This window comes from Lynx rufus, unplaced genomic scaffold (assembly GCF_022079265.1).
Source record: "Lynx rufus isolate CCGP_SWC_20201006 ecotype Redwood Valley unplaced genomic scaffold, mLynRuf1.p SCAF_2, whole genome shotgun sequence".
Taxonomy (NCBI): Eukaryota; Metazoa; Chordata; class Mammalia; order Carnivora; family Felidae; genus Lynx; species Lynx rufus.
The window spans coordinates 116,801,794-116,828,461 of NW_025814834.1; the positions used below are offsets into that span (position 1 = coordinate 116,801,794).

A 26,668-nucleotide genomic window follows, 5' to 3' on the forward strand; every position below is an offset into this window, starting at 1 on the left:
TTTTTCTCAAAAAGAATTTACTTAGAACATTTGAATCAGAAAAGTCTAAACTATTTTACTTAGTATTAGGTGTTACATGTGTTCGTATATAGCGAAATTTACTATTTCCTCTAAGGTTTTATTTGGTTCATCAAAAAACTTTTAGGGGTGCCTGGGTGGCTCAGTCAGTTAAGACTAACTCTTGGTTTCAGCTCAGATCATGATCTCCTGGTAGCTGCGTGGGGCTCGGCGGCGTGACAGAGCAGAGCCTGCTTGGGATTCTCCGTCTCCCTGTGTCTCTGCCCCTCCCCAACTTGTGCTGTCTCGGTCTCTCTCTCTCAAAAACAACAACAACAAAACAAACAAACAAAAAAAACGTTTATAGGGTGTATGTATGTGTGTGCATGCATGCTCTCGTGCAAACTTGTCTATCTGTATTTACATATGCTTATAAATATACAGAATATTTCTGGAGAGAATTATTCTGTGGCTTCAAGATGAGAAATTGGGTGGTTTATATTGTACCATGTACATATTATCTACTCAAAAAATTGAGTATTAGACAAATTTTCAAAATATTATCAACCTTTAGAAAAGTAACTCTTCTGGAAGAGGTGCTATATTTAATAAATTTTACTGAATGCCAATAATTTGTCAGTCATTTGCTAGATGCTGGGGACAGAATGGAGAATGAGGTATGGTCCCAGCTCTCACTTTTATTTTTCCAAATAATATGTAGCAATTTAAATTCTAAGTGTAGCAATTTAAATTTGGAGTTTCCAAATTCCAAATGTAGCAATTTATTTTTTTTTTTCCTTAAGACTCTAAAATATCTTTATTTTTTTTTATATGAAATTTATTGACAAAATGGTTTCCATACAACACCCAGTGCTCATCCCAAAAGGTGCCCTCCTCAATACCCATCACCCACCCTCCCCTCCCTCCCACCCCCCATCAACCCTCAGTTTGTTCTCAGTTTTTAACAGTCTCTTATGCTTTGGCTCTCTCCCACTCTAACGTCCTTTTTTTTTTTTTTTTTTTTTCCTTCCCCTCCCCCATGGGTTCCTGTTAAGTTTCTCAGGATCCACATAAGAGTGAAACCACCAAATGTAGCAATTTAAAAATATTTGGTGGGGGGGATCTGGGTGGTTTAGTTGGTTCAGAGTCGGACTTTAGCTCAGGTCACCATCTCAAAATTTGTGAGTTCGAGTCCTGCATCAGGCTCTGTGCTGACAGCTCAGAGCTGGGAGCCTGCTTTGGATTCTTTGTCTCCCTCTCTCTCTCTGCCCTTCCCCCACTTGCACTCTTATCTCTGTCTCTCTCTCTCAAAAATAAATAAACATTTAAAAATATTATTGAAGAAAATAATCTGTCACTAATTCTTGGAGAAAAATAAAATAAAATAATTTTCTGTTTCCAAATTTCTCTTGCCCCTGACCATACAATCACAAATTGTGTGGGAGAGGTGAGGGTACTACCTCTCAGTTTTCAGGGTAGGAAAAACTAAAGTCTGAAACAAAACCAGGCTTTGCTGCTCATTATGACAGCTACCATTGTTTAGTGATGGACCTTAAAACAAAATTGCTGCATATTTCTGTTTTTTTTATAATTATAGATGTCCTTCAAACATTACAGAAATATGTACCAAAAGATAGAAATCTCCTATTAATCCTATGCTCCAGAGACAAACTATTAATAGTTTAGTGGATTTTTCCAGCTTTAATTTCTATATTTATTATAATTATTATCATTTACAAGATAATGCTCATTTTATGCTTTTTTCCCCATTTAATAATATACCTTGGACATCTTTCTATTTTAATACATTTAGATCAACTTAATTCATTTTAATGGCTGCTAAGTATGTAGGTACTCCATTACATACAAATCCCTGATTTTTTTTTCACTATTAGTGGGCATTTGGGTTGTTTCAGATTTCTTTTTTTTTTTTTAATTATTTTTACACTTATTTATTTTTGAGAGACAGAGCACAAGTGGGGGAGGGGCAGAGAGAGAGGGAGACAGAATTCAAAGCAGGTTCCAGGTTCTGAGCTGTCAGCACAGAGCCCGGCAAGGGGCTCAAACTCACAAACCGTGAGATCATGACCTGAGCCAAAGTTGGTTGCTCAACCAACTGACCCACCCAGGACCCCTCAAATTTCTTAGCAACATTGCAATGGGTATCCTCTCACATATTTTTCTGAGCACTTGTGGAAATGTTTTTGTGAGATAAATTCCTCAAAATGGTAAAAATATAAATGCTAGGTTGTAGGATATGAATATTTAGAATACTAACAGGTATTGCCAAGTCACACACTAGAAAGGTTATTGTAATATACAAAATAGGTATGAAAGTGTTTATTTTTCCAGTGTCACCAATATAGGTTACTTTCAATCTTTGAAATATTCGTCCAGCTAACAGGCAAAAACAACATCTCAGTTTTTAAAAACTTGCATTTCTCTGGGGCGCCTGGATGGCTCAGTCAGTTAAGCATTTGACTTTGGCTCAGGTCATGATCTCGCGGTTTGTGGGTTTGAGCCCTGCGTTGGGGTCTGCACTGACAGCTCAGAGCCTGGAGCCTGCTTCGGATTCTGTGTCTCCCTTTCTCTCTGCCCTTCCCCTGCTTGTCCTCTCATTCTCTCTCACTCAGAAATAAAACAACAACAATAAAACAAAAGCATAAAAAAAAAAAAACCCTTGCAGTTCCCTCATTAGTATGGTATTTGAATTTTTGTTTGTACATCACTTTCAGATATCCTGTACCTATCCTTTCTCTTCTTGTCATTGGGCTATTCCTCTCTTATTCATTGATTTAAAGGTTATATATATACATAAACACACACATACTGACAATATATTTTTACTTTTGTGATATATGTTCTCAGTTTCTATCCTTTGACACTCCCACTCCCTCACATTTGAAGGTGCTATCAACATCAGCTTCCAGAATTTAACCTTTCTGCTCAGCCCCATAACCTCTCTTAGCTTCTCTTGTTTCCCTGACCAGTCTCATCTCCTTCTGCAGCTCTAGAATCTCCCACCCCCAAGATACTGACCTAATTTGTCAACCTGTTCTCTAATCCTGGGTAAATTCCTCAGTTTACTTCCTTACCTCTGGCTTCTGATATTGGCAGACCAAGTAGTAACAATGCTCTGTAGTTTCATGAACATTTATGCCTTCTGACTTTAGGGTCTCAGAGAAGTAGACCATCATTTTATGTATACATTCTTAGTCATACACTTCCCCAAATTACCCACAGCTCTGTAGCTAGAACCAACAGCATTTCTACCTTTTGTTCTCAGCAGAAGTTTAACCTATTAACTCTTTGAGCATCAAAGCCACTGCATATGAGTCAACACCTCTCTTTCTTCCACTTCAAAATGTTTACACATTTTCAGCAAAATGTGCCTTGGTTTTTTGAGAGTATTATGTCCATATGCGGCCTAACCTATCTGCTGGTCTCCTCCAGCACCAGGTCTTACTTGTTTTCTCAGGCATATATATTTTCTTCATCTTTAATTTGCAACGCTTTTCACAAGCTCAGTCTGTAGACATACTTTTCTATTTGTACTCTACGTACCCATCCCAGCTACCATCTGATTACTTTGCCTTCGTTGCCTTTCTTTCTTTCTTTCTTTCTTTCTTTCTTTCTTTCCTTTCTTTCCTTCTTTCCACCCTTCCTTCCTTCTTTCCTTCCTTCCTTCCTCCCTTCCTTCAAGTTTTTATTTATTTGGAGAGATGGAGAGAGTGTGCACACGCATAGAGGAGGGGGAGAGAGAGAGAGAGAGAGAGAGAATCCCAAATAGGCTCAATACAGTCAGCACAGAGCCCAGAGTGGGGCTGGAACCCATGAACCGTGAGATCATGACCTGAGCCAAAATCAAGAGTTGGACGCTTAACCAACTGAACCACCAGGTGCCCCTTCATTGCCATATTTCTTAGTGTTTTTTTTAAATGTTTATTTTTGAGAAAGTGTGAGTGGAAGAAGGGCAGAGAGAGAGGGAGACAGAGGATTAGAAACAGGCTCTGTGCTGACAGCAGCTTGGACTCACAAACGGTGAGACCATGACCTAAGCCCAAGTCGGATGCCCAATCGACTGAATCACGAGGTGCCCCCATATTTCTTGAAAAGGTGTTGTATGCCAGCTATCTGACTACGTTTACTCACTTTCTGTACACTCTCACTCACTCAACTATGGTTTCTGCTGCATCTACTCTCCTTAGATTTGCTCATCCTCATCTCTGAACACGTGATGCTATTGCCCAAAATCTTTTATCTCGAAATTCCTTTTGCTTCATTGCCTTGCTTCTTCCAGATTGCCTCTTCCTTCTTCCATCGTCTGAAATAGGCATTTCTCTCTTTCTTTCTTTTTTTTCTTTCTATCCTTTAATTTCCAAAGCATGGCCATTCACGTTTGACTGCATAAATGGTGCATAAATATTCTCTTACAGTAGGCCAAGACATCTATGGTATCCCAATTATACAAAAACAGATGCAAAATAGTGTTAAACTTCCTTGTCTGAAATTATAAGACTAAGTGGGTGTGCATATATTTTTCAAAATTTTTAATGTTTACTTATTTTGACAAAGAAAGACAGAGCATGAATGGGGCGGGGTGGGAAGGGCGCAGAGAGACAGGGAGACATAGAATCCAAAGCAGGTTCCAGGCTCTGAGCTGTCAGCACAGAGCCTGACGCGGGGCTCAAACTCACGGACCATGAGATCATGACCTGAGCCGAAGTTGGATGCTTAACTGACTGAACCACCCAGGCGCCCCTGTGTGTGCATATATTTTTAAAATCCCTTTATTCCCATCCCATCCTTTCAGCTGAACTTTATTGATTACTCTTTGCCCTTCTTATGTTCCCCTATCTTGTGAAAGGCATCAATTATCCAGTCAGTCAAGCTAAATCTCCTTCCCATCCCCCTACCTCTAGTCATCAAGTGCTGAAAAGACATCTTCCTAAAATTTTCTGGAATGGATCTCTTCTCCATGAGAGTTCTCTTTGGCAAGTCCATTTCTTCATAACTCTGACATGTGAGATTTTAATTGCTCTGCCACAGTTTTCTTTTTAGTCCACAGTGACAGCTCCAAGTCTGTTTGCTTTTGTAGTTCTTGTATTATGGTCGTAGTCTTAAGGACAGTGGCACAAACACAGCTCTTAGTCTCTTTCTGCCCAACAGCTAATGGCTTAAAGCATGCATGCGAAGTTTGATACTGAGACTTTATTGCTAATGATTCCGTTAAGAGTGTAACTGGATTTTTCTTGCTTGCTGACTCAGGATGATTAGTCTTGATTTCATATTCTGGTCTGTACTGAATGTAATCTGGATCAGAGTCAGCTTTCTGGAACATCAGTTTCATCTTGTTGACCTCTGCCTCCATCTTGAATAGTTGACATTCCTCAGACTGAAACAGGCATTTCTTGAGGCATTTTTTGTGTCCTTTAGCCTCTCTCTTTTAACTAAGGTGCTAGCATTCTATGAAACCACAGTGTCTTGCAGTTGGTGAAGTTTACATCTAGGTCCCAACCTCTCTTTTGGGCAGATGCCCTATGATTTCATATGCTTAATAAGCATTTTTACCTGGCTGTCCTACCAACCAATCCAACAAATAAATATGAACAGAACAAACCTGAGCTTCCAGTTAGCCCCTATCTCTGTTATTGATATTATCCCAAATCCTTCTTTTGACGTCACAGCTTCCTTTCATTCCATACACGTACAGTTCCATGGCAAACCTTTTTGATTATTTGTCAAAACGGTACTTGTGGCAATCATTGTCTTTTCAGTTTCATTGACCTGTGTCAGATCCTTGTAATTGCTGTCCTGGGTTTCTGCAGTAGCTACTTACCTAAGTGGATTTTCTGCCTGCAGTCTCCACCCCCGCCCCCCCCCCGCCCACCCCTGCAAAAAACCTGGATCAGTGTTCCTTAAAATTTTAACCTCCAAGAGTAGGGTTTTTGGATGAAAGATGAATGTTTAAAAACACATAAATATGTCCTATGCGACATTTGGAACATACTTTTACCAAAAAAAGTCACTTGTGGGGCATCTGGGTGGCTCAGTCAGTTAAGCATCAGACTTTGGCTCAGGTCATGATTTTGTGAGTTTGAGCCCCCCATGGAGCTCTGTGCTGACAGCTTGGAGCCTGGAGCCTGCTTTGGATTCTGTGTCTCCCTCGCTCTCTGCCCGTCTCCTGCTCGCACTCTCTCTTCTCTCTCTCAAAAATAAAGTTAAAAAAAATTTTTTAAGTCATTTGTCATTTATCTGAAGTTTAAATTGACTAGGCAACCTGTATTTTTATTTGCTAAATCTGGTAACTATATCTGGAGACACTAAAACTGGTGCATCCGCAGATCACCATTTTAAATAATTAAAAAAACTGCCTTGCCATCATTATCAAGGTAACAAAACAACTTGTAACAGGTAAAAAATTAATAGTAGCAATAGTAACTTTAATATCGGTAAGCTGAAAACATGTGCAATAGGTCATTTTTTAAACAAATTTTTAACAGTGTTGATTTTTGAGAGAGAGAAAAAGAGAGCGTGTGTGCAAGCACGCGAGCGTGAGCGGGGAGGGGCAGAGAGAGAGGGAGACACAGGATCCAAAGTGAGTTCTGGGCTCTGAGCTGTCAGCACAGAGCCCGATGTGGGGCCTGAACTTGTGAACTGTGAGGTCATGACCTGAGCCAAAGTCAGACACCTAACCAACAGAGCCACCCAGGTGCCCAGGTATTTCTTAATCAACTTCTTAATTTTCATTTCTACTAGAATTAGAAAATCTGAATTCACAGTGGGTTGTCAGATATTGCAATGAGTGGGGCTATCATCAGGTCATTCTGAATGAATGGTTTTTTATCTAACATGGACTTTGTATGATGTAGAGTTTCTTTTTAATTTTTTAAATGTTCATTCATTTTGAGAGAGAGAGAGAGCCAGACAGAGCATGAGTGGGGGAGTGGTCAAGAGAGAGGAAGACACAGAATCCAAAGCAGGCTCTAGGATCTGAGGTGTCAGCACAGAGCCCAATGTGGTGTTCAAAGTCAGGAACCGTGAGATCATGACCTGAGCCAGTTGGTTGCTTAACCAAGGTGCCCTGATGTAGGGTTTCTAACTGAAGGACATGTGTAGAAGGGCATACAGCATACAGCAACCTCAAAAGTGGAATGTTTCAATTTGGGAGAGAGCAGGAGTTGTATTTAGTTGTATGGGTTACATTCAACTTTGAAAAGTTTTTCTCCCCCCATTCAGTTGTGACATTTTGATGTGGTTAAAACATGTTCAATAATGTGTCATTCGTTTTTTTTTTTCTCCAGTGAAGAAATAAAATTATCATATATTGGGAAATCATAAACTCTTGGTGGTCAAGGCATTTGCACAACTGTCTGGTTTTCTTTTTTTTTTTAAAAATTTTTTAAAAAAAAAAATTTTTTTTTTCAACGTTTATTTATTTTTGGGACAGAGAGAGACAGAGCATGAACAGGCGAGGGGCAGAGAGAGAGGGAGACACAGAATCGGAAACAGGCTCCAGGCTCCGAGCCATCAGCCCAGAGCCCGACGCGGGGCTCGAACTCACAGACTGCAAGATCGTGACCTGGCTGAAGTCGGACGCTTAACCGACTGCGCCACCCAGGCGCCCCAACTGTCTGGTTTTCTTACAAAATCCTGATACTTTGTTCTTAAGATTAAAAGTCATGGCATTTTTAACTTGAAGTCATAAATTCAAGTTAGTGAAAATACTGAAAACGGTGCTCAGATAAATCTACTTGGAAAAAATGCTTTTTGTTAGTATTATCTGTATAGTAGAAAAGGGATATTCTACTTCAGCCCTTGTGACAGCATCTTCGCCATTACTTGCCCCTTACTTTACTGCAGAAAAAAGTCTTCTAACATTTACCCATTTCTTTTCAAAGATTATGCTCACTGGATGCTATTTTACTATATTTACAGTTTTTACTAATTTGTTCTATACTTAAGCAGGCTCAGGAGAACTACTCCTTGGCTACCAACTGTTCCCTGAATAAAACAGAAAGTGGACTGACATTTTCTTTTTTGTAGAAATAATGGCCTTCCCTCACCCAAGGCTACAACTCTATCAGTGTTGATCCCAAGATATTTTTTCAGACTTTCTCACACCTCACAAAATAATTCTATTTTATTTTATTTTATTTACTATTTTAATGTCTATTTATTTTTGAGAGAGACAGAGACAGAAGACGACTGGGTTGGGGCAGAGAGAGAGGGAGGCACATAATCTGAAGCAGGCTCCAGGCTCCGAGCTGTCAGCACACAGCCTGACGCAGGGCTCAAACTCATGAGCTGTGAGATCATGACCTGAGCCAAAGTCGGATGCTCAACCGACTAAGCCACCTGGGTGCCCCTTTATTTATTTTTTTTTAACGTTTGTTCATTTTTTGAGAGACAGAGACAGAGCGTGAGTGAGGGAGGGGCAGAGAGAGAGGGAGACAGAATCCAAGCAAGTTCCAGGCTCTGAACTCCCAGCACAGAGCCCGATGTGGGGCTTGAACCCACAAACCGTGAGATCATGACCTGAGCCCAAGTCGGACGCTCAACCGACTGAGCCACCCAGCCGCCCCCAAAATAATTCCTTGTTAAATGAAAGTTTTTCTAAATGAAAAGGTCTTTTTCTGCAACTTCAATTTTTTTTTCTTTTTTACTGTGTCAGTGTTTTTATTTCTCTTAGCATTCTCCAGACCTACATATAAGCTTTTTACCTTTCAAAATATTACAAAAAAATTCAGTGGAAACTAAGAGTTTCTCCCATTTAGACTCCAATTTGTTGCCCTGGAACTAAGTATAGGTAATGGTTTTCTGTGCATCCTTTCAAAAGTGTTCTTTTTTCTTATCTTTACTATGACATATACTTTAGCAATGTATAAAATATATATGATTTTTATTTTATTTTTAAACAAATTTTTATTTATTTTTTAATTCCAGTATAGTTAACATACAGTGTTATTTCAGGTGTTCAATACAGTAATTCAACAATTCTATACATTACTCAGTGATCATCAGAGGAAGTGTACTCATTATCTCCTTCACCTATTTCACTTCTCTCCCCCCCACCCCAACCCTTTTGGCAACCACCAGTTTGTCCTTTACATTTTGAGTCTCTTTTTTTCTTTGTTCATTTGTTTTGTTTCTTAAATTCCACATATGAGTGAAATCATATGGTATTTGTCTTTGACTGACTTATTTCACTTAGCATTTTATTCCCTGGATCCACCCATGTTGTTGCAAATAGCAAGATTTCATTCTTTTTTATGGTAATATTCCATTGTATACCACATCTTTATCCATTCATAGGTCCATGGACACTTGAATTGCTTCCATATCTTGGCTATTGCAAATAATGCTGCAGTAAACACACAGGTGCATATGTCTTTTAGAATTAGTGTAACTTTAATTTTGAATGATAATCCTAACAGGAAGTTTCTGGGCATTTTTCCTTATGTGCTGCATATATGCTGTGAAACGGTTCATATTATGTACATTGGTGGTGTCCACTGTTAGCAAGTACAGGGCTAATATTGCCCTTTCATGCTCTATACCATGATTCTGTGTGGTATTTGATTAGGGATTTTTGCCAATAGCTTGTTAAACTTTCTCTAAGCAAAACATTTGTTGTTAACTTTTTTAAATTTTATTTTTTATTTTTTAAAATTTACATCCAAACTAGTTAGAATGTAGTGCAACAATTATTTGAGGAGTAGATTCCTTAGTGCCCCTTACCCATTTAGCCCATCCCCCCTCCCACAACCCCTCCAGTAACCCTCAGTTTGTTCTCCATATTTATGAGTCTCTTCTGTTTTGTCCCCCTCCCTGTTTTTATATTATTTTTGTTTCCCTTCCCTTATGTTCATCTGTTTTGTCTCTTAAAGTCCTCATATGAGTGAAGTCTTATGATTTTTGTCTTTCTCTGACTAATTTCACTTAGCATAATACCCTCCAGTTCCATCCACGTAGTTGCAGATGGCAAGATTTCATTCTTTTTGGTTGCTGAGTAATACTCCATTTTGTGTGTGTGTGTGAGTGTGTGTGTGTGTGTGTGTGTGTGTGTATAAATAAATAAATAAATAAATATATATGTATATACATACCACATTTTCTTTATCCATTCATCCATCGATGGACATTTGGGCTCTTTCCATACTTTGGCTATTGTTGATAGTGCTGCCGTAAACATGGGGGTGCATGTGTCCCTTAGAAACTGCACACCTATATCCCGTGTATAAATTCCTAGTAGTGCAATTTCTGGGTCGTAGGGTAGTTCTATTTTTAGTTTTTTGAGGAGCCTCCATACTGTTTTCCAGCGTGACTGCACCAGCTTGCATTCCCATGTTGTTAACTTTGTAGCTAGTTGTACAAGCATTGCTGAAACAAAATGACTTTTGCCATTTTTAAACCAGGGATGTAACTTGATCTTTTTTATCCACAAATTCATCTATTTCATACTGGAAAACATTATTTTGCATTCATTCTGGAAAAATACATTTTACATGGCAATGAGGTCATTGTATTTGGTTCAAATATGACTTGAAAGCTTTGATGGCTTTTTGAGTCACTGACAAAGGTTCCTAACAGCCAAAATGTAGCAGGCAATAGACAAATGGATTGCTGGCCCAATAAAATCCAGTTTAGTTATTCATAGTTGTACTTTCTATTTACATTTTTATTTATTCATTTATTTATTGCTGCTTGGATGAACTTACCACATGAAAAGGCACAAAACTTACAGTCTATATAACTGCAGACTTTTAAAAAATGTTTATTTATTTATGTATTTATGTATTTATGTATTTATGTATTTATGTATTTATTTATTTATTTAAAGAGCTTGTGTGTGTACAGGGAAGGAGCAGAGAGGGAGAGAGGGAGAGAGAGAATCCCAAGCAGTATCTGTGCTGTCAGCATAGAACCCAAAACCAGGCTTGGTCTCATCAACCACGAGATCATGACCTGAGCCAAAATCAAGGGTTGGCTGCTTAAATGTTGAGCCACCCAAGTGCCCTCTAAACTGCGATCTTGTTTAATAGCTGGCTATCTTTACTACATAATTTTGATTCTGTTTTTTTTTTTTTTAATGTTTATTTATTTTTGAGAGAGAAAGAAAATAGAGTGTCAGCTGAGGAGGGGCAGAGAGGGAGACACAGAATCCAAAGGAGGCTCCAGGCTCTGAGCTGTCAGCACAGAGCTCAATGTGGGGCTCCCACTCAGGAACCTTGGGGTTTGAACTCAGGAACTTTGAGGTCATGACCTGAGCCTAAGTCAGACACTTAACTAACTGAGCCACCCAGATGCCCCTAGCTTTACTACACAATTTTGAATTGAAATACCGTACTTGTGACTTTTTTTTATCACTACTTCTTATGTTTCAGTATACTTCTTTTGAGTGGATGATTTTTCTTCTATGATGAATTGGAAATACAACACAACAAAATAGCAACAAAGAAAAAATTAATTTAACAAATGTAAACAATAATATACAAATTATGTTAAGCTACCTCAGCTAAGATAAACTGTGCTGTTAACTAAACGAGAGAAATGGATCAATGTAATCCTTGTATTACATATATAACCTATAAGAATGCAAAGATGCTCAATAGCATGACGGAGTTTCTGTTAAAATTCGAGTTAAATTTATATTAAACAATTTGTGAAAGATATGTAAGGTGAGCTAAAACTGTAGTGCTAAAACATGTCCCTGGAGTCAAACTTCTCCAGTTTGCCTCGCACACCATTACTTACTCGTTGGTTATCACTTGCTTAATCTCTTTGCTTCTGTTTCCTTATCTGCAAAATGTAAATAATAATAGAATCTACATCACTGTGTTGTGAGGACCGAATGAGTAAATACACATAAAACAGTTTGGACAGCTTCTGGAGCGAATGCTCAATGCTTTCCGATTATTAAAAAATTTGTTCAGTCCTCATCTTAGCACTTCCCTACTAAAATCCCATCAGTATGTCCCTAAGTTTGACCAAAGGAAGTCATCCCACTCACTTCTGCATACATTGCCTTCCGTTTTCGCAGTAGGTATCTATCTCCCTTACCAGACCTTAAATGCCCAGATCCTTTTACACTACCAAATCCATAGCAAGCACTCAAAAATTATTGAACTTTTTCCACCAGGGAAAAGATCCTTAAAGGAGAAAAAAAAAAAAAAAAACCTCTAGAAAGGATTACAAATCACTGGGTAAAGTTCAAGCATTAGAGAATCTAAAGATTTACAAAACCAATCGTCTGCACAGCGGTCAGCCAGCGAAACCACCACTTAGCGAAGCTTTTTAGTAAAATTGTTTTTCACTGACGTCACTTGATCACTGACCTCTGACGCACAGGAGGCGGGATTAGAGAGACAGCTGGACTTCTTTTCCAGGGCCCCTCCTCCAATGAACCGGCAGGCACAGTGGCCGGCCCTACCTCTTGGCGTTTCTATTCGCCAGTTTCCCCGAGCAGGCGGGTCTCGGCGAATGACTCCACCCACTCTGTGGGTGGGGTCTGTGCTCCGCAGGGGCTGGGGCCGAAGGGAGGGGGGGGGGAGGGTTGCCGCAGCCGCCATCTTAGATTCCGCGGTAGCGGTGGCGGCTGTAGGGTACCGCGTTTGGGGAGTGGCTCTCCCCTCCCCCTTCCCCCAGTTCGGTGGCGGCGGCTCCTCCCACTGGGAGGGGGGTGGTGCGACGGCAGTGGCATCTGCGGCCATGGCGGCGACTGCTGCTAACCCCGGTGAGTAGAAGGAGGGCTGGGGCTCCTCCAAAGGAAGAGGGGCTGAAGAGGTTGGCAGCTGAGGAGACCCTGGGCTGAGGGGCCGTAGTTGGGGCTGAGGGAGCTAGGACACGCGGGGACAGCGAGGGGTTTGTGGGGGAGGGGAGGAACGGGGGGAGGGGCCGACCTAGGGAACTGGGGAGACCCGGGGTGGAGGGAGGGAGCGTGCGGGTGGGACTTGCGTGGGGCGAGTGCTGCTGGAGCGGATCCCCGCGCTGGGCTTGGCCTGCCTCCCCTCTGCTGGCTGCGTGCTGGTGTGCGATGTGGTCGTCTTTCAACTCTGCCCGCGGAACGGCTTGATACAGAATGACTGTGGGCAGAATGGCTCGTTTTACCTTAAAAGTAATTCGGGTTTAGAAACACTGGACCGCCTTGCTGTTTAGCTGAAGTGTTAAACTTCCAAACGTTTAAACACTTACAATTAAAATAAAAAATTTTTGGATACTCTGTTTCTCTAGGCTGTACCCCCCCCCCCCCCCCGCCCCGAAACTGGTATTCACGTATTTAGTGCCTCTAGTATCTTTAGCTGCTGAGGACTGAAGTTTGAGTAATGGTTGTTCAGGGCAGATCTTGCCCTACAGCAAGAACCCCAGGTTTAAATCTTGTTTGGTGTAGACCGAGGCAGTCCCCATTCTTTAAGAAAAGTTCAGTTCCTTGTCATTTTTCAGTGAACATCTCTTCTAAAGGGGGAGCTTGAACATTAACAACAACAACAAAAATCTAGCCAATCATGTCTAAGTGATGGAGTGGGGTGTAGTGCAGATGAGGTCTCTAAATTCCTAGTCCTCTTTCCACTATATTGCAGTTATTTATCCCTGGGAAGTATTTCATTTTAGGGATCCTAGTTTACCTTGCAGACTTTGGCGATTCTCTTGCAAAATAAAATCCTTAAAAAAAGTCCTTAAAAAAGAAGCCAGAAGTTGGTGGTGAATTGCTTGAAAATACAGCAGGGGAAGGGATTCACTGGTGTTCCCACCTTGAAACTGAAATTGGATTTTTTCCATGTCTGTGAACTGCAGTATTATTTTGTGGTACCCAGGTTTTGCTATAAAAGTTGTCACTATCAAATTTATTACCTTTACTACCATGTTTTTGGGAACAGAGCTATTTAAAGAAGTTAATTTGTCACATGTCAATATCATATAATCTTTTAAAAAATTTAGAGGAGAAGTAGATAAAATTAATGGCTAAAGTTTTATTGCGGGAAGTTCTGAATGATGGAATAAAATTGGAAACATGCTATTATTACGGCCACCTGACCTTATAGAAGAATAACCTATGTGTTAAAACTAGGGAGTAAATAAACATGATTTTAAACTGATAACACATTGCAAAATAGTTACATAACCCTAGTCAAGTTGCAAAGCATTTCTCTTATTAAGAGGTGGCCTTGGTAAACAAGTTTAGTGCATATGTCAGAAGCTTTTTTCCAGCAGTGTGGGCGGGGCTGCTTTATTTTGTTTTTTTAAACAACAGTGACCAAAATGACAGTCTTTTGACCACATTTCATTAGCTGATCGATATCAGCTTAAATCTGAAGCAGAAAATAGTATTTATTTGTGCAGAATCCTTGCTGATGAAACATTTAGTTTTGTTTAATATCCTTTGACAGCCTGTTTCTGTATTTTGTAGATTTCCTTTTTGATGTTGAAACATTCTCACATCTCTTCCAAGTTATTGATACATTCCACACCTGATAATTAAATTAGAAAATGTATTTTCTTCCTTCCTTTCTTCTTTTGCCCCTTTATTTCAAAAGGAAGCGGTCATAGATGCATTGTGGACTTTTATAGCCTGCTGTGTTTTGGGATATGTGGACTGAGTGGAGGGACAAGGGTGGAAATGTACTGTGCTCAGTGAAAAGAAAGTAAATGGTTTTCAGGTCGGAATTTTTTATTGCATGGTCAAATCTTTCCTCAGAGCCATTTTAGGGACTAGAGACATTATACCTATTTCTTTGATTTTTTTTTCTGTTTTATCTTTCTGCTTTTTGTTAAGATTCCCTCCAATTCTTGCTAATTCCATCTTCACATATGTCTGCAAAAGATGTTTGTGATCATTATTTAACTTTTCTAAGGTTCATTTAAGTTCATCTGCAGTGTTAATAATGCGTGAAGATCGTGTCAATTGTACGTAGAGTATGATTTAGGGACTGTTGATGGCCATTCCGTATCTTGCAGGGAACCTGGTTCCTTTGCATTTTCACTATGTCTTAACATGGTGCTGGATCACAAGTAGAGTAAGATGTGGTTTATACTCTACTCTCTTACGAGTTATGTTAAAGTAATAGGTCTAATGCGATAATGCCTTTTTCTTTGCATGAATTGATAATTCCCCATATTCTGTTATTGTTCACTAATTCTACTTACCATTGGCAAGTAGAAGTGGGTGGGTAGGTAGTTAATGAAGGTAGGCTGGCTGTTTTTTGTCTGTGGAACACTAACAATTTTGAGGAACACTTTTTAAATTGCATGCATGATTCGTAATGCATTGGCTAAGGTGCTGGTTGGGGAAAGAGCAGGTATTTGACTTCTAATTCAGTATTCATACCAGAGATGTGAATGAATGTGTAGGAGTGTAGGTATTTCTTCCCTTGATTCTGGTATTCTCGTTAGTAGACACCTCCTCTTGTGCTATTAGGTACCACTTATTGTGGATGGAGAATGTAGCGGAAGGTAAAGGAAGGAACACTCTTTGGGTTTGTGAGGCTGACATTTAGGAAGAATTTTTCTTTTCAACTATTTAAATTATAGTTTTGAAAACATTAATTAACAAAATTCTTACCCATTACTTTTTTCAGATAGGGGAAAAGAATTTATGTGGTATAAAGTCAAGGTGTCAAGATACTTTATTGCAAAAACTTTTTGAAAAGTATATTATTTTCTTTTTTACAAAAGTGTTGTTTATTTTTTTTACCACTTATTTATTTATTTTTAAATTTACATCCAAATTAGCATATAGTACAACAATTTCAGGAGTAGATTCCTTAGTGCCCCTTACCCATTTAGCCCATCTCCCCTCCCACACCCCCTCCAGTAATCCTCAGTTTGTTCTCCATATTTATGAGTCTCTTCTGTTTTGTCCCCCTCCTTGTTTTTATATTATTTTTGTTTCCCTTCCCTTATGTTCATCTGTTTTGTCTCTTAAAGTCCTGATATGAGTGAAGTCATATGAAATTTGTCTTTCTCTGACTAATTTCACTTAGCATAATACCCTCTAGTTCCATCCACGTAGTTGCAGATGGCAAGATTTCATTCTTTTTGGTTGCTGAGTAATACTCCATTTTGTGTGTGTGTGTGTGTGTGTGTGTATAGTATATATATATTTATATATATATATACTATATATACATTTATATATAGTATATATATGTATATATACACACACACCACATTTTCTTTATCCATTCATCCATCAATGGACATTTGGGCTCTTTCCATACTTTGGCTATTGTTGATAGTGCTGCTGTGAACATGGGGGGTGCGTGTGTCCCTTAGAAACTGCACACCTATATCCCTTGGATAAATACCGAATAGTGCAATTGCTGGGTCATAGGGTAGTTCTATTTTTAGTTTTTTGAGGAACCTCTATACTGTTTCCCAGAGTGGCTGCACCAGCTTGCATTCCCATGAAATATAATTTACTAATTCAGCATTTGAAATACAATTAACATTTTTTAAAAAGAACCTTCATCCGTGTATTAGATCTGTGCAGATCTATGATTTAGATTTGTGGCATCAACTGGAATCTTCTGTTTTCTTAGAAATTAAGAAGTAGATACCACTGCATTATTGGAACTCTAGTTTTCTTATTGTTATAAAATAGTGGTCTCTAATCTTAGTTTTTGCATTCCAGCCTTACCCCTCTACTCAATCCACTAACAGATGAGAACAATATGTTGTTTATGGATGTTTTATGAAAAGCTTTTTGTGGTTCTCTGCTGTTGATGACTTTCTTAAGGCAATAACAGTAGGGATTTTCTTTTTTTTTTTTTTAATTTTTTTTTTTTAGCGTTTATTTATTTTTGAGACAGAGAGAGACAGAGCATGAATGGGGGAGGGGCAGAGAGAGAAGGAGACACAGAATCGGAAGCAGGCTCCAGGCTCCGAGCCATCAGCCCAGAGCCCGACGCGGGGCTCGAACTCACAGACCGCAAGATCGTGACCTGAGCTGAAGTCGGACGCTCAACCGACTGCGCCACCCAGGCACCCCCAGTAGGGATTTTCATAGCGCCAAGTGGTGATCTTCAGAAACTAAATTGTAATAGTCAAGGAAACAGACCCTTTTTTTCCCCTTGATTTTACTCAGGTCATGACATATTGTGGGTATTTCATTCCAAAACTAGTAAAATTTGAATCCTTGATAGTGGAAACTGTTTTCGGAGCCATCCTTTTTTTTTTCCTTCAAGCTGTTCACTCACAGTATTTATTTTAAAGGTTAATTCCTTAGTGGTACAATCCTATGTAGGGGTGCAAGGGTAACATTTCTATCTATGGTGGTATAGCAGATTTCATTTAGATGGAACAGAAAAAGAATACATTTTTTTAAAAAACTTCTGTTTTTTTTTTTTTTTTTTTTTAGATTTTGAGAGAGAGAAAGAGAGAGAAAGCATGTATGTGTGTGCAAACGCACATGTGGGAGGGGTGGGAGGGGGTGGTGTAAAGAGAATCCCAAGCAGGCTCTGAGCTGTCAGCACACAGCCCAACAGGTGCCTCCATTCCATGAACCGAACTGTGAGATCATGACCTGAGCTGAAATCAAGAATTGGATGCTCAACCACTGAGCCACCCAGGCGCCCCAGTAAAAAAATACATTTAAGACCTTTCTGAAATCCAAGGCTTGAGCTCACTGGATTGTATCTGGTGGGTCCATCAGGCACACCCAGTGATAGGCCTTGCTTGTAGAGCCATCTATTTTTAGGAATGATTAAACATTTATTAAGTTCCTACTATAGGCCAGGTTCCACTTTTTGTTTTGTTGGCTATTCTGTATGTTAGAAACGTCTCTCACTTTCCAAATTAATTCTCTAAATTTACATCTCTTCATCATTTCTTTCTTTCTTTTCTTTTTTTTTTTTTTAATAATCTCTACACCCATTGTGGGGCTCAAACTGACAACCCTGAGATCAACAGTTGTATGTTCTGGTGACTGAGCCATCCAGGTGCCCCTCTTCATCGTTTTTTCATTTTGCATTTTCCCCTCTACATTTTCACTATAGTTGAATGGACAGTTTATGACTTTTACAATTAATTAGAATTTAAGTTGCATGAGAACAGGATGTTTACCTTCCTTTTTCACCACGCTCTCCACTGCTCCCAGTGGTGCCTAGGATGTTCAGTGAGTATTGGTTGAATAAATGAATGTTGGGGTTCATATCTTTATGCACTGTTAACATGAAAATATCTCTGAAAGGGTAGTACTAATAAAGTCATTAACATCATGAATTAATTTATAATAGCATTTATTAATATATGCCAGTTATTCTAAATGTATTATTTCATTTAGTCTTCATATATATGTATGTATTATTTAATTTTTGCAACAGTCTTATGAGGTATGTATTATTGTTTTACAAATGAGGAAACTAAGGCACAGAGTGAATAAGTGGTTTGTCTGAAGTCTCATAACTAGTAGGGGGTAGAGACAATTTGATTGTTGGCAATTCGTCTACATTGTCAACATTTAAAAAAAATATTTTTTTAACATTTATTCATTTTTGAGAGACAGACACAGAATCTGAAGCAGGCTCCAGGCTCTAAGCTGTCAGCACAGAGCCCGATGAGGGGCTGGAACTTGTGAACTGCAAGATCGTGACCTGAGCCGAAGTCGGAGGCTTAACTGACTGAGCCACCTAGGCACCCCTATATTAAAGATTCTTAAAAAAAATTCTCAAAAATTTTTATTCCTGTTCTCTCACATAAACTTCTTTTCTATATTTTCATCTGTTTAAGAGCTATCTCTATTTGAATAATATTTAATACGCTATTTATGTATATACTCACAAGCATTTCCTTCAAATGTGTTGCCCTTCCTGACTTTTCTGTATCTTTCACGACTGTCACAGTTTTTCCAGTTCCCCAGGCTAAGCAACTAGAGGTGTTTTAGGTTCTTTCATGTATTTATCTGATTGGTTATCACGTCATCTTTTTTTTCTCCTCCATAAAACATACGTATATTTAAACATATGAAATGTTTTAATCATGTAAATATATTTAAAATATTTATTTAGGGGTACCTGGGTGGCTCAGTTGGTTAAGCGTTGGACTCTTGATTTTGGCTCACGTCATGATCTCATGGTTTGTGAGTTTGAGCCCACATCAGGCTCTGTGCTGACAGTGCAGAGCCTGCTTGGGATTCTCTCTCTCCCCCTCTCTCTGCCCCTCCCCTGCTCATGCTCTCTCTCAAAATAAATAATAAAATAAATAAACATTAAAAAAATGAAATAAAATTGGGGCGCCTGGGTGGCTCAGTCGGTTAAGCATCTGACTTCAGGTCAGGTTGTGACCTTGCGGTTCATGAGTTCGAGTCCTGTGTTGGGCTCTGTGCTGACAGCTGGGAGCTTGGAGCCTGCTTTGGATTCTGTGTGGGTGTCTCTCTCTCTCTCTGTCTCTCTGCCCCTCGCCAACTTGTGCTCTGTCTCTCCCTGTTTCTCAAAAATGAAGAAATATTAAAATTTAAAAAAATGAATTAAAATACATATATTTAAACATTTAAATGTATGTTTGTTATTTTAATCAAAATTATCCATCCATATATTTAAAGACTTAGTTTTACGTGATTTCTTAAAAAAACAGTCCTCTACTCCCTCTCTCAGTTCCTTCTCCCCAGTAACAACCATTTTCATCTCTTTTAACCAAGCTTTGTTGTTTTTGTTTAAAAGAATGTTCCAGCAGTAGAAGACATGAGTTTTCAAATTGAAGGGGACAGACCAGTGAATGAAAACACACCCACATCAAGGCACAATATCATGAGATTTCAGCATCAGATACAAAGAGTACCCTACAAGCTACAGGGAAAAAAAAATTGGTCAGTTCAAAAGAATCTGGAATCAGATTGGTCTTGTTTCTCAGTAGTCACACCCGACAGTAGAAGACAATGGAGCAATGCCTTCAGAATTCTTAGGGGAAATAATTTCCGATGTAGAATTGCATACCTAGGCAAACTATCAGTTAGTGAAATATAAGAAAGATGTTTTCATATATCCAAGCTCCCCCTTACACTGTTTCTCGAGAGCTTAGTAGAGGATACTCTTCACCAGTAGGAGTAAACCAAGAGGAAACATGGAATACAGGGAAGAGGCAGTACAGCAAGGGAAGAGTGAAGCACCCATTTTGCATACGCTGCTGTTAGTTTCCCTGTTTTCAGTATGGTACTCTCACTTCCAGCTTTGCCTGGTTTCCCCCGACTAGGGCAAATAGATCAAAATGATTTATACTCTCTAGAGAACAAATCAGTCTTTTGACAGGGTGGAATTAGGGCAGTTTCTTTCTTTTCTTTCTTTCTTTTTTTTTTTTTTTATCCGATAGTCAATAAGTTTATGAAAAGGTGTTCAACATCATTAGTTAAAGATAAACATCATTAGGGAAAGATAAACCAGGACGCCTGGGGGACTGTTGGTTAAGAGTCTGACTTCGGCTCAGGTCATGATCTCACAATTTGTGGGTTCGAGCCCTGTATCGGGCTCTCTGCTGTCAGCACACAGTCTGCTTTGGATCCTCTGTCCCACTCTGTCTCTGCCCCTTCCCTGCTCAATCTTTCTCTCTCTCTCAAAATAAATAAATAAACTTATTTTAAAAAGATGAACCATGATGAGATACATTATCAACCATCAGTGCACACCAGAATGGCTAAAATTAGAAGGACTGATGAGCAACCGGAATCCAATACACTGCTGATAGGAGTGTAAATGGGTATGGTCACTCTGGAAAATAGTTTGGAAGTATCCACTAAATGAAGCATATGTTTGCCATATGTCCCAGAAATTTAAATTCTGTGTATACCCAACAAAAATGAATACATATTTGTGTTCCCCAAAGACATATATAAGAATGTTCATAAAAACTTCATTCATAATAGTATGAAACCGGAAACAATCCAAAGGTCCAGTTACAATAGAATGTATAAAATAAATTATGACACAGTTGCATAACAATATTACACAGCAATAAACTACTATTTTGCAAAATATGGATAACTCTCATAGATGCAATACTGTGTGAAAGAAGCCAGATATATTCCATATGATTCTGATGATTTGAAGATAAAGATAGCAAAATTAACCCATAATAAACATAGGTCAGAAGAGTAGTTATTTTTATGATGGAGGGGGTAAGGACAGTGCACAAGAACGCTGTCTGGGGGCGCCTGGGTGGTTCAGTGGGTTAAGCATCCAACTTTGGCTCAGGTCATGATTTCGTGGTTTGTGAGTTGGAGTCCCACATCGGGCTCTGTGCTCACAGCTGAGAGCCTGGAGCCTGCTGCGGATTCTGTCTCTCTCTCTCTCTCTTTCTCTCTCTCAAAAACAAATAAATAAACTTTAAAAAAAAAAACCTAAAAAAAAGAAAGCTGTCTGGAGTGATGGTATTCTGTATTATCTGGGTTGTGGTCACATGGGTATATACATATATAAAAATTAATTGAGTTGTGTAATTAATATTTTTGCACTTTGCTCTGTGTAAGCTATACCACAATTAGAAATGAAAGGAAGGGGGCACTTGGGGTGTCTTTGCTGCTCTGCTTCTATTTCCTTTAGGTGTGCTGTTAGATTTTGTATTTGGAATTTTTTTTGTTTCTTGAGATAGGCCTGGATTGCAATATATTTTCCTCTCAGGACTGCCTTTGCTGCATCCCAAAGCGTTTGGATTGTTGTATTTTCATTTTCGTTTGTTTCCATATATTGGGCAGTTTCCCTGCTAGAAGGAACAGGGTGAGGACCTGGAAATCCACCTGCTGCTTAAGCAGATGTTGAAGCAATCCTTTTTTTTTTTAATTTTTTTTTAATGTATGTTTATTTTTGAGAAAGAGAGAGAGAGAGAGAGAGAGAGAGAGCGCACGCGAGCACAAGCAGGGAAGGGAGAAGGAGACACAGAATCCAAAGCAGGCTCTAGGCCCCGAGCTGCACAGAGCCTGACACAGGGCCCGAACCCATAAGCCATGAGATCATGACCTGAGCCGAAGTCAGATGCTTAACTGAGCCACCCAGGCACCCGGAACCAGTCCTTTTTACTTTAGCTTTCATTCATACACACCTCCCACTACTATACCTGGAGTCACCAGTTCTGAGACTTTGGGGGATTCTAACATATATTGAGGTAGTTTTCTGCTTCTCCCTTTGTTGGCTTAGGATTCAGTTCTCTTTTCTTTTCTTTTTTTTTTTTTTTTTGAAAGAGAGAGTGTGCATGTGCGAGTGTGCCAGAGGGGGAGAAGCAGAGAGAAGGGGGGACGGAGGATCCAAAGTGGGCTCTCTGCCGACAGCAGAGAACTGGATACGGGCCATCAACCAGAGCTGAAGTTGGATGCTTAACCGAATGAGCCACCCAGGTGCCCTAGGATTTAGTTCTTGTGGATCTATCAAGGCAAAGGTTCCAGTTTCCAAAAATTTGTTGCTCTTTTCTTTCTTCCATTTTTTCTATCCATGGATTTTATGTCTTGTATAAAATTGTTTTTCTTCTTTATATAAATGTTTAGTGGAAGAGAAAAAAAGTAGATGTATACACTTAACCTCACTATTTTTTTTTTTAATGTTTATTCATTTTTTTGAGAGAGATGGAGTGTGAGCCGGGGAGGGACACAGAGAGAGGGAGACACAGAATCTGAAGCAGGCTCCAGGCTCTGAGCTGTCAGCACAGAGCCCGACATGGGGCTCGAACTCACAAAACTGTGAGATCATGACCTAAGCCGAAGTTGGACACTTAACTTACTGAGCCACCCAGACACCCCTACCCCCTTATCTTTATTCAGAAGTTATATAGCTTAAAATTATAGAGGTTCCTTTACTTTTTATCCCACTGTCATACTATGCCTTTATCACCTCATTTTGGTTAGTCTCATTCATTTCCCTGCTTCTATTACTTCAAACTTTAAATATGTCAGATTAATCTTTAATTTACATTTTATTTTTGTCACTCTCACTTAAAGATATATTTTGTCTTTGTTAAATCTAAGATTTTATCTTGTCATTCAAGGCCTTCTCACAATTAACACTTGAGATCTTATTTTTTTTTTTCCCAAATACAGACTCTGTGCTCTGTATAGGTCTGACAGTTCTTCACAACTATTTTCATACCTCCCTTTAGGATTTGCTTATGTCCTTTGTCTATGTGGAATGCCTTTTTCCTCTCCTTTACTTTTTCTGAGGCCCACATTCACTTTACCTTTTTGAAACTGCTGGCTGGCTGCCCTGTTTCCTTTACTTTTTCCTGTTACTGAGCACCTTCTCTGTGCTACAGACTGTGCCGCATCTTAATTTAAACCATTTCAGAATCATCTTTTCTTTCTCTAAATTCCTCTAACTCATGGATTCTATATAAACCTATTACTAGAAGTGAGCTTTATTTTTTTATGGGAAGATTTTGCTTTTTCTTAGGGACGTTACATGTAATCACTATTTAAATTTTATAGGATGAAATAGAAAAAGTATTAGCAATAGTATAAAAATATACTCAGTCTTACTAATAACAGATAAATGAACATTAAACCAACAATGATAATCATTTTATACCTAGAAAATCAGTAAAAATTTGAAGGATTGCCAGAACCCAGGGCTGGTGGACACATGGATAATTTGATATTGTTGGTGAGGCTCTTCATTGGTGTAGCTTTCTTGGAGGGTAATGTGCAAAGTTTTAAATATGTTCCCTTACATCCAGGGAGTCATTTTCAGAAATTTGTTAGTGTAGAAATACTGTTACCATGCATAAAGATACAGTTATATTTATTGAAACATTTATGATAGTGATAGTTTGAATGTCATAAATATATACATTTGTACTGTGAAGTACCGTATAACTATTAAAAAGAGTGTGCTACCTGTATTTATTGACATGACACACCTTCCAGTATATTATTACATGGAAAAAACAAGATTCAGAATAAATATAATATGATCTCTCCCTGTCTTACGTAAAAATTACCCAAGCTATAATATATGATATATAGAAAAAGATTTGGAAGGTTTCAAAATATTAATACCATAGGGGGGAGGTGGGATTGGAGTACGTGTGTAGAGGATTTTACTTTTATTTAATCTTTTTTTTTTTTTTAAGTTGTCTCCATGCCCAGTGTGGGGCTTGCACTCATGACCCTGAGATCAAGAGTTGCATGCTCTAAGCCAGCCAGGTGCCCCAAGGATTTTACTTTTGATTGTTTGCTTCTGTATTGTTGAATATTTTTAGAGACTTTCACATTTGGTTTTCTGGATATGTATAGCATTTTCTGTATATCTGTAATATTGTGTGTGTGTGTGTGTGTGTGTGTGTGTGCGCAGTATATATATATATTTTTCTAAGTAGGCTCCACGCCCAATGTGGAGCCCAGTGTAGAGCTTGAACTCAAGACCCTGAGATCAAGACCTGAACTGAGATAAAGAGTCGGATGCTTAACTGACTGAGCCACCCAGGCACCCTATATATCCGTATTTTAATATATTACTTTTGTAATGAAAAAGTTAATAATAGCAAAATCAGTTAACATTTTGGTGTTTGATATATATTTATAAAGCTACTATTTAAGTACTACTTACACTGTGTCAGATGCTATGCTAAGTACTTTTCACTTGCAGTATCTAATATAATCTTCCCCAAAGGTAGGTATTATTATTAGTTGCATGTTACAGATAAAATCAGAAAGATTAAGTAATTTGCTTATATTCATACATGTGGTAAGTGGTAACCCTAGGATTGGAATCCAGGTTTATCTAATTGTAAAGTTTGAGCTGTGTTCTCTCAGATTTTCAATGCATGCCACACACACACACACACACACACACACACACACACACACACACTCATTTTCTTTTTTAAAAACTTGGGATCGGGGCGCCTGGGTGGTGCAGTCGGTTAAGCGTCCGACTTCAGCTCAGGTCACGATCTCGCGGTCCGTGAGTTTGAGCCCCGCATCGGGCTCTGGGCTGATGGCTCAGAGCCTGGAGCCTGCTTCCGATTCTGTGTCTCCCTCTCTCTCTGCCCCTCCCCCGTTCATGCTCTGTCTCTCTCTATCTCAAAAATAAATAAACGTTAAAAAAAAAAATAAATAAATAAAAACTTGGGATCATGTATTTCCCAGTTATAAAAGTAATATATGTTTAATGTAAAAGACAAAATAATATGGATATACAGAAAATTAAATGTAGAAGTCTCTAAATGCCATCTCAGAGATAACCACTATTAGTTTATTGTGTAACCTTTGCTCACTTCATTCTAGCCATGATATCATCCATACTATTTCTAGAACTTAACAGGCATGTTCTCACCCTGTGTCTTTGCACTCTGTCTGGAATGCATTTTCTCCAGATACCTGCATGGTTAATTCCTTTATCTCCTTTTCTTATCTCCTATTTCCTATTACCTTTTCAATGATGTCTTTCCTCACTATCTAAAATTGCTGTCCTGGGGCGCCTGGGTGGCTCAGTCGGTTGAGCGTCTGACTTCAGCTCAGGTCACGATCTCGCAGTCTGTGAGTTCGAGCCCTGCTTCGGGCTCTGGGCTGATGGCTCAGAGCCCGGAGCCTGCTTCGGATTCTGTGTCTCCCTCTCTCTCTGCCCCTCCCCCGTTCATGCTCTGTCTCTCTCTGTCTCAAAAATATATAAACGTTAAAAAAAAAATTAAAAAAATAAAATTGCTGTCCTCCTATCCTTCAACCTTATATACTTCTTTTTTTTTAAATATATATTTTTTAATGTTTATTTGTGAGACACACACACACAAGGAGTGCGAGCAGGGGAGGGAGAGCAAGAGGGAGACACAGAAGCTGAAGCAGGCTCCAGGCTCCCAGCTGTCAGCACAGAGCCCTATGCAGGGCTCAAACTCATGAACTGCAAGATCATGACTTCAGGTGTAGTCGGCTGCTTAACTGACTGAGCAACCCAGGTGTCCCGACCTTTATATACTTCTGATTTGACTTCCTATAGTTTATTTTTCTCCCTATTTATCACTGTATAACAAATTATTAGTTTGAACCATATGAAATTTGTTATTTATTTTTTCCTATAAAATGTCACTTTCATATTGTCATCTGGTTTACATTTTAATTATTTCTCTTGTTGATTTCTCTCTCCCACTAGCATATAAAGTTCGTAAGTATTGGGATCTTTGTTCTATTTATTGCTTTATATCTGGGATCTGCAACAGTGCCTGGCATATAGTAGGCATGCAGTTAATATTAAATGAGTTCTTCCAGGCTTTTGTTATACATATAAATTTTAAAAAAGAACATTTTATATGTTTTTTTCTGTAGCTTATTTTTTCTATAATCATATATGGTAGATAACCTTCCATTTCAGTGATACAGAGCCACTTCAAAATTTTTCTGGAAAAAAATTTTTTCTGATATATTATAGTTTTTTTTTTATTGTGGCAAAATACACATAACATAAAATTTGCTACTTTAACCATTTTTATGTGTACAGTTCAGTGCCCTTAGTATATTCACATTGTTGTACAGCCATCACCACCATCCACCTCCAGAACTTTTTTCATCTTGCAAATTGTCTTCAAGAAGTTACGAAATTCATTGTCATGATACTTTCCTCCTGTGCTTTCTTCTAAGAGTTTACTAGCTTTAGTTCTTACATTTAGGCGTTTGACCTATTTTGAGCTGATTCGTATATGTGATGTAAGTAAGGGTACTTTTGTATGTGGATATACAGTTTTTCCTGTGCCATTTGTTAAAAAAAAAATA

General features: G+C 38.8%; 2 protein-coding genes across 4 annotated transcripts in view; one reads left to right on the top strand and one right to left on the bottom strand.

Annotated features, from left to right (window-relative positions):
- Positions 1-5,005: 5,005 nt before the first annotated feature.
- On the bottom strand, positions 5,006-5,368 carry LOC124516285 (spindle and kinetochore-associated protein 2-like). The gene has a single exon (XM_047085566.1). The coding sequence runs from the start codon at positions 5,366-5,368 to the stop codon at positions 5,006-5,008; it is 363 nt and encodes a 120-aa protein (XP_046941522.1).
- Positions 5,369-12,579: 7,211 nt separating this feature from the next.
- Positions 12,580-26,668, top strand: part of ARNT (aryl hydrocarbon receptor nuclear translocator) — a 76,066-nt gene continuing 61,977 nt past the window's right edge. For 2 of the 3 annotated variants that reach the window (XM_047085357.1, XM_047085359.1), the window contains exon 1: positions 12,580-12,733. In XM_047085357.1, coding sequence (XP_046941313.1) covers positions 12,709-12,733 — 25 coding nt within the window. In that variant the 5' untranslated portion in view covers positions 12,580-12,708. The remainder of the gene's footprint in view (positions 12,734-26,668) is intronic. The other variant, XM_047085358.1, reaches the window with a different exon arrangement.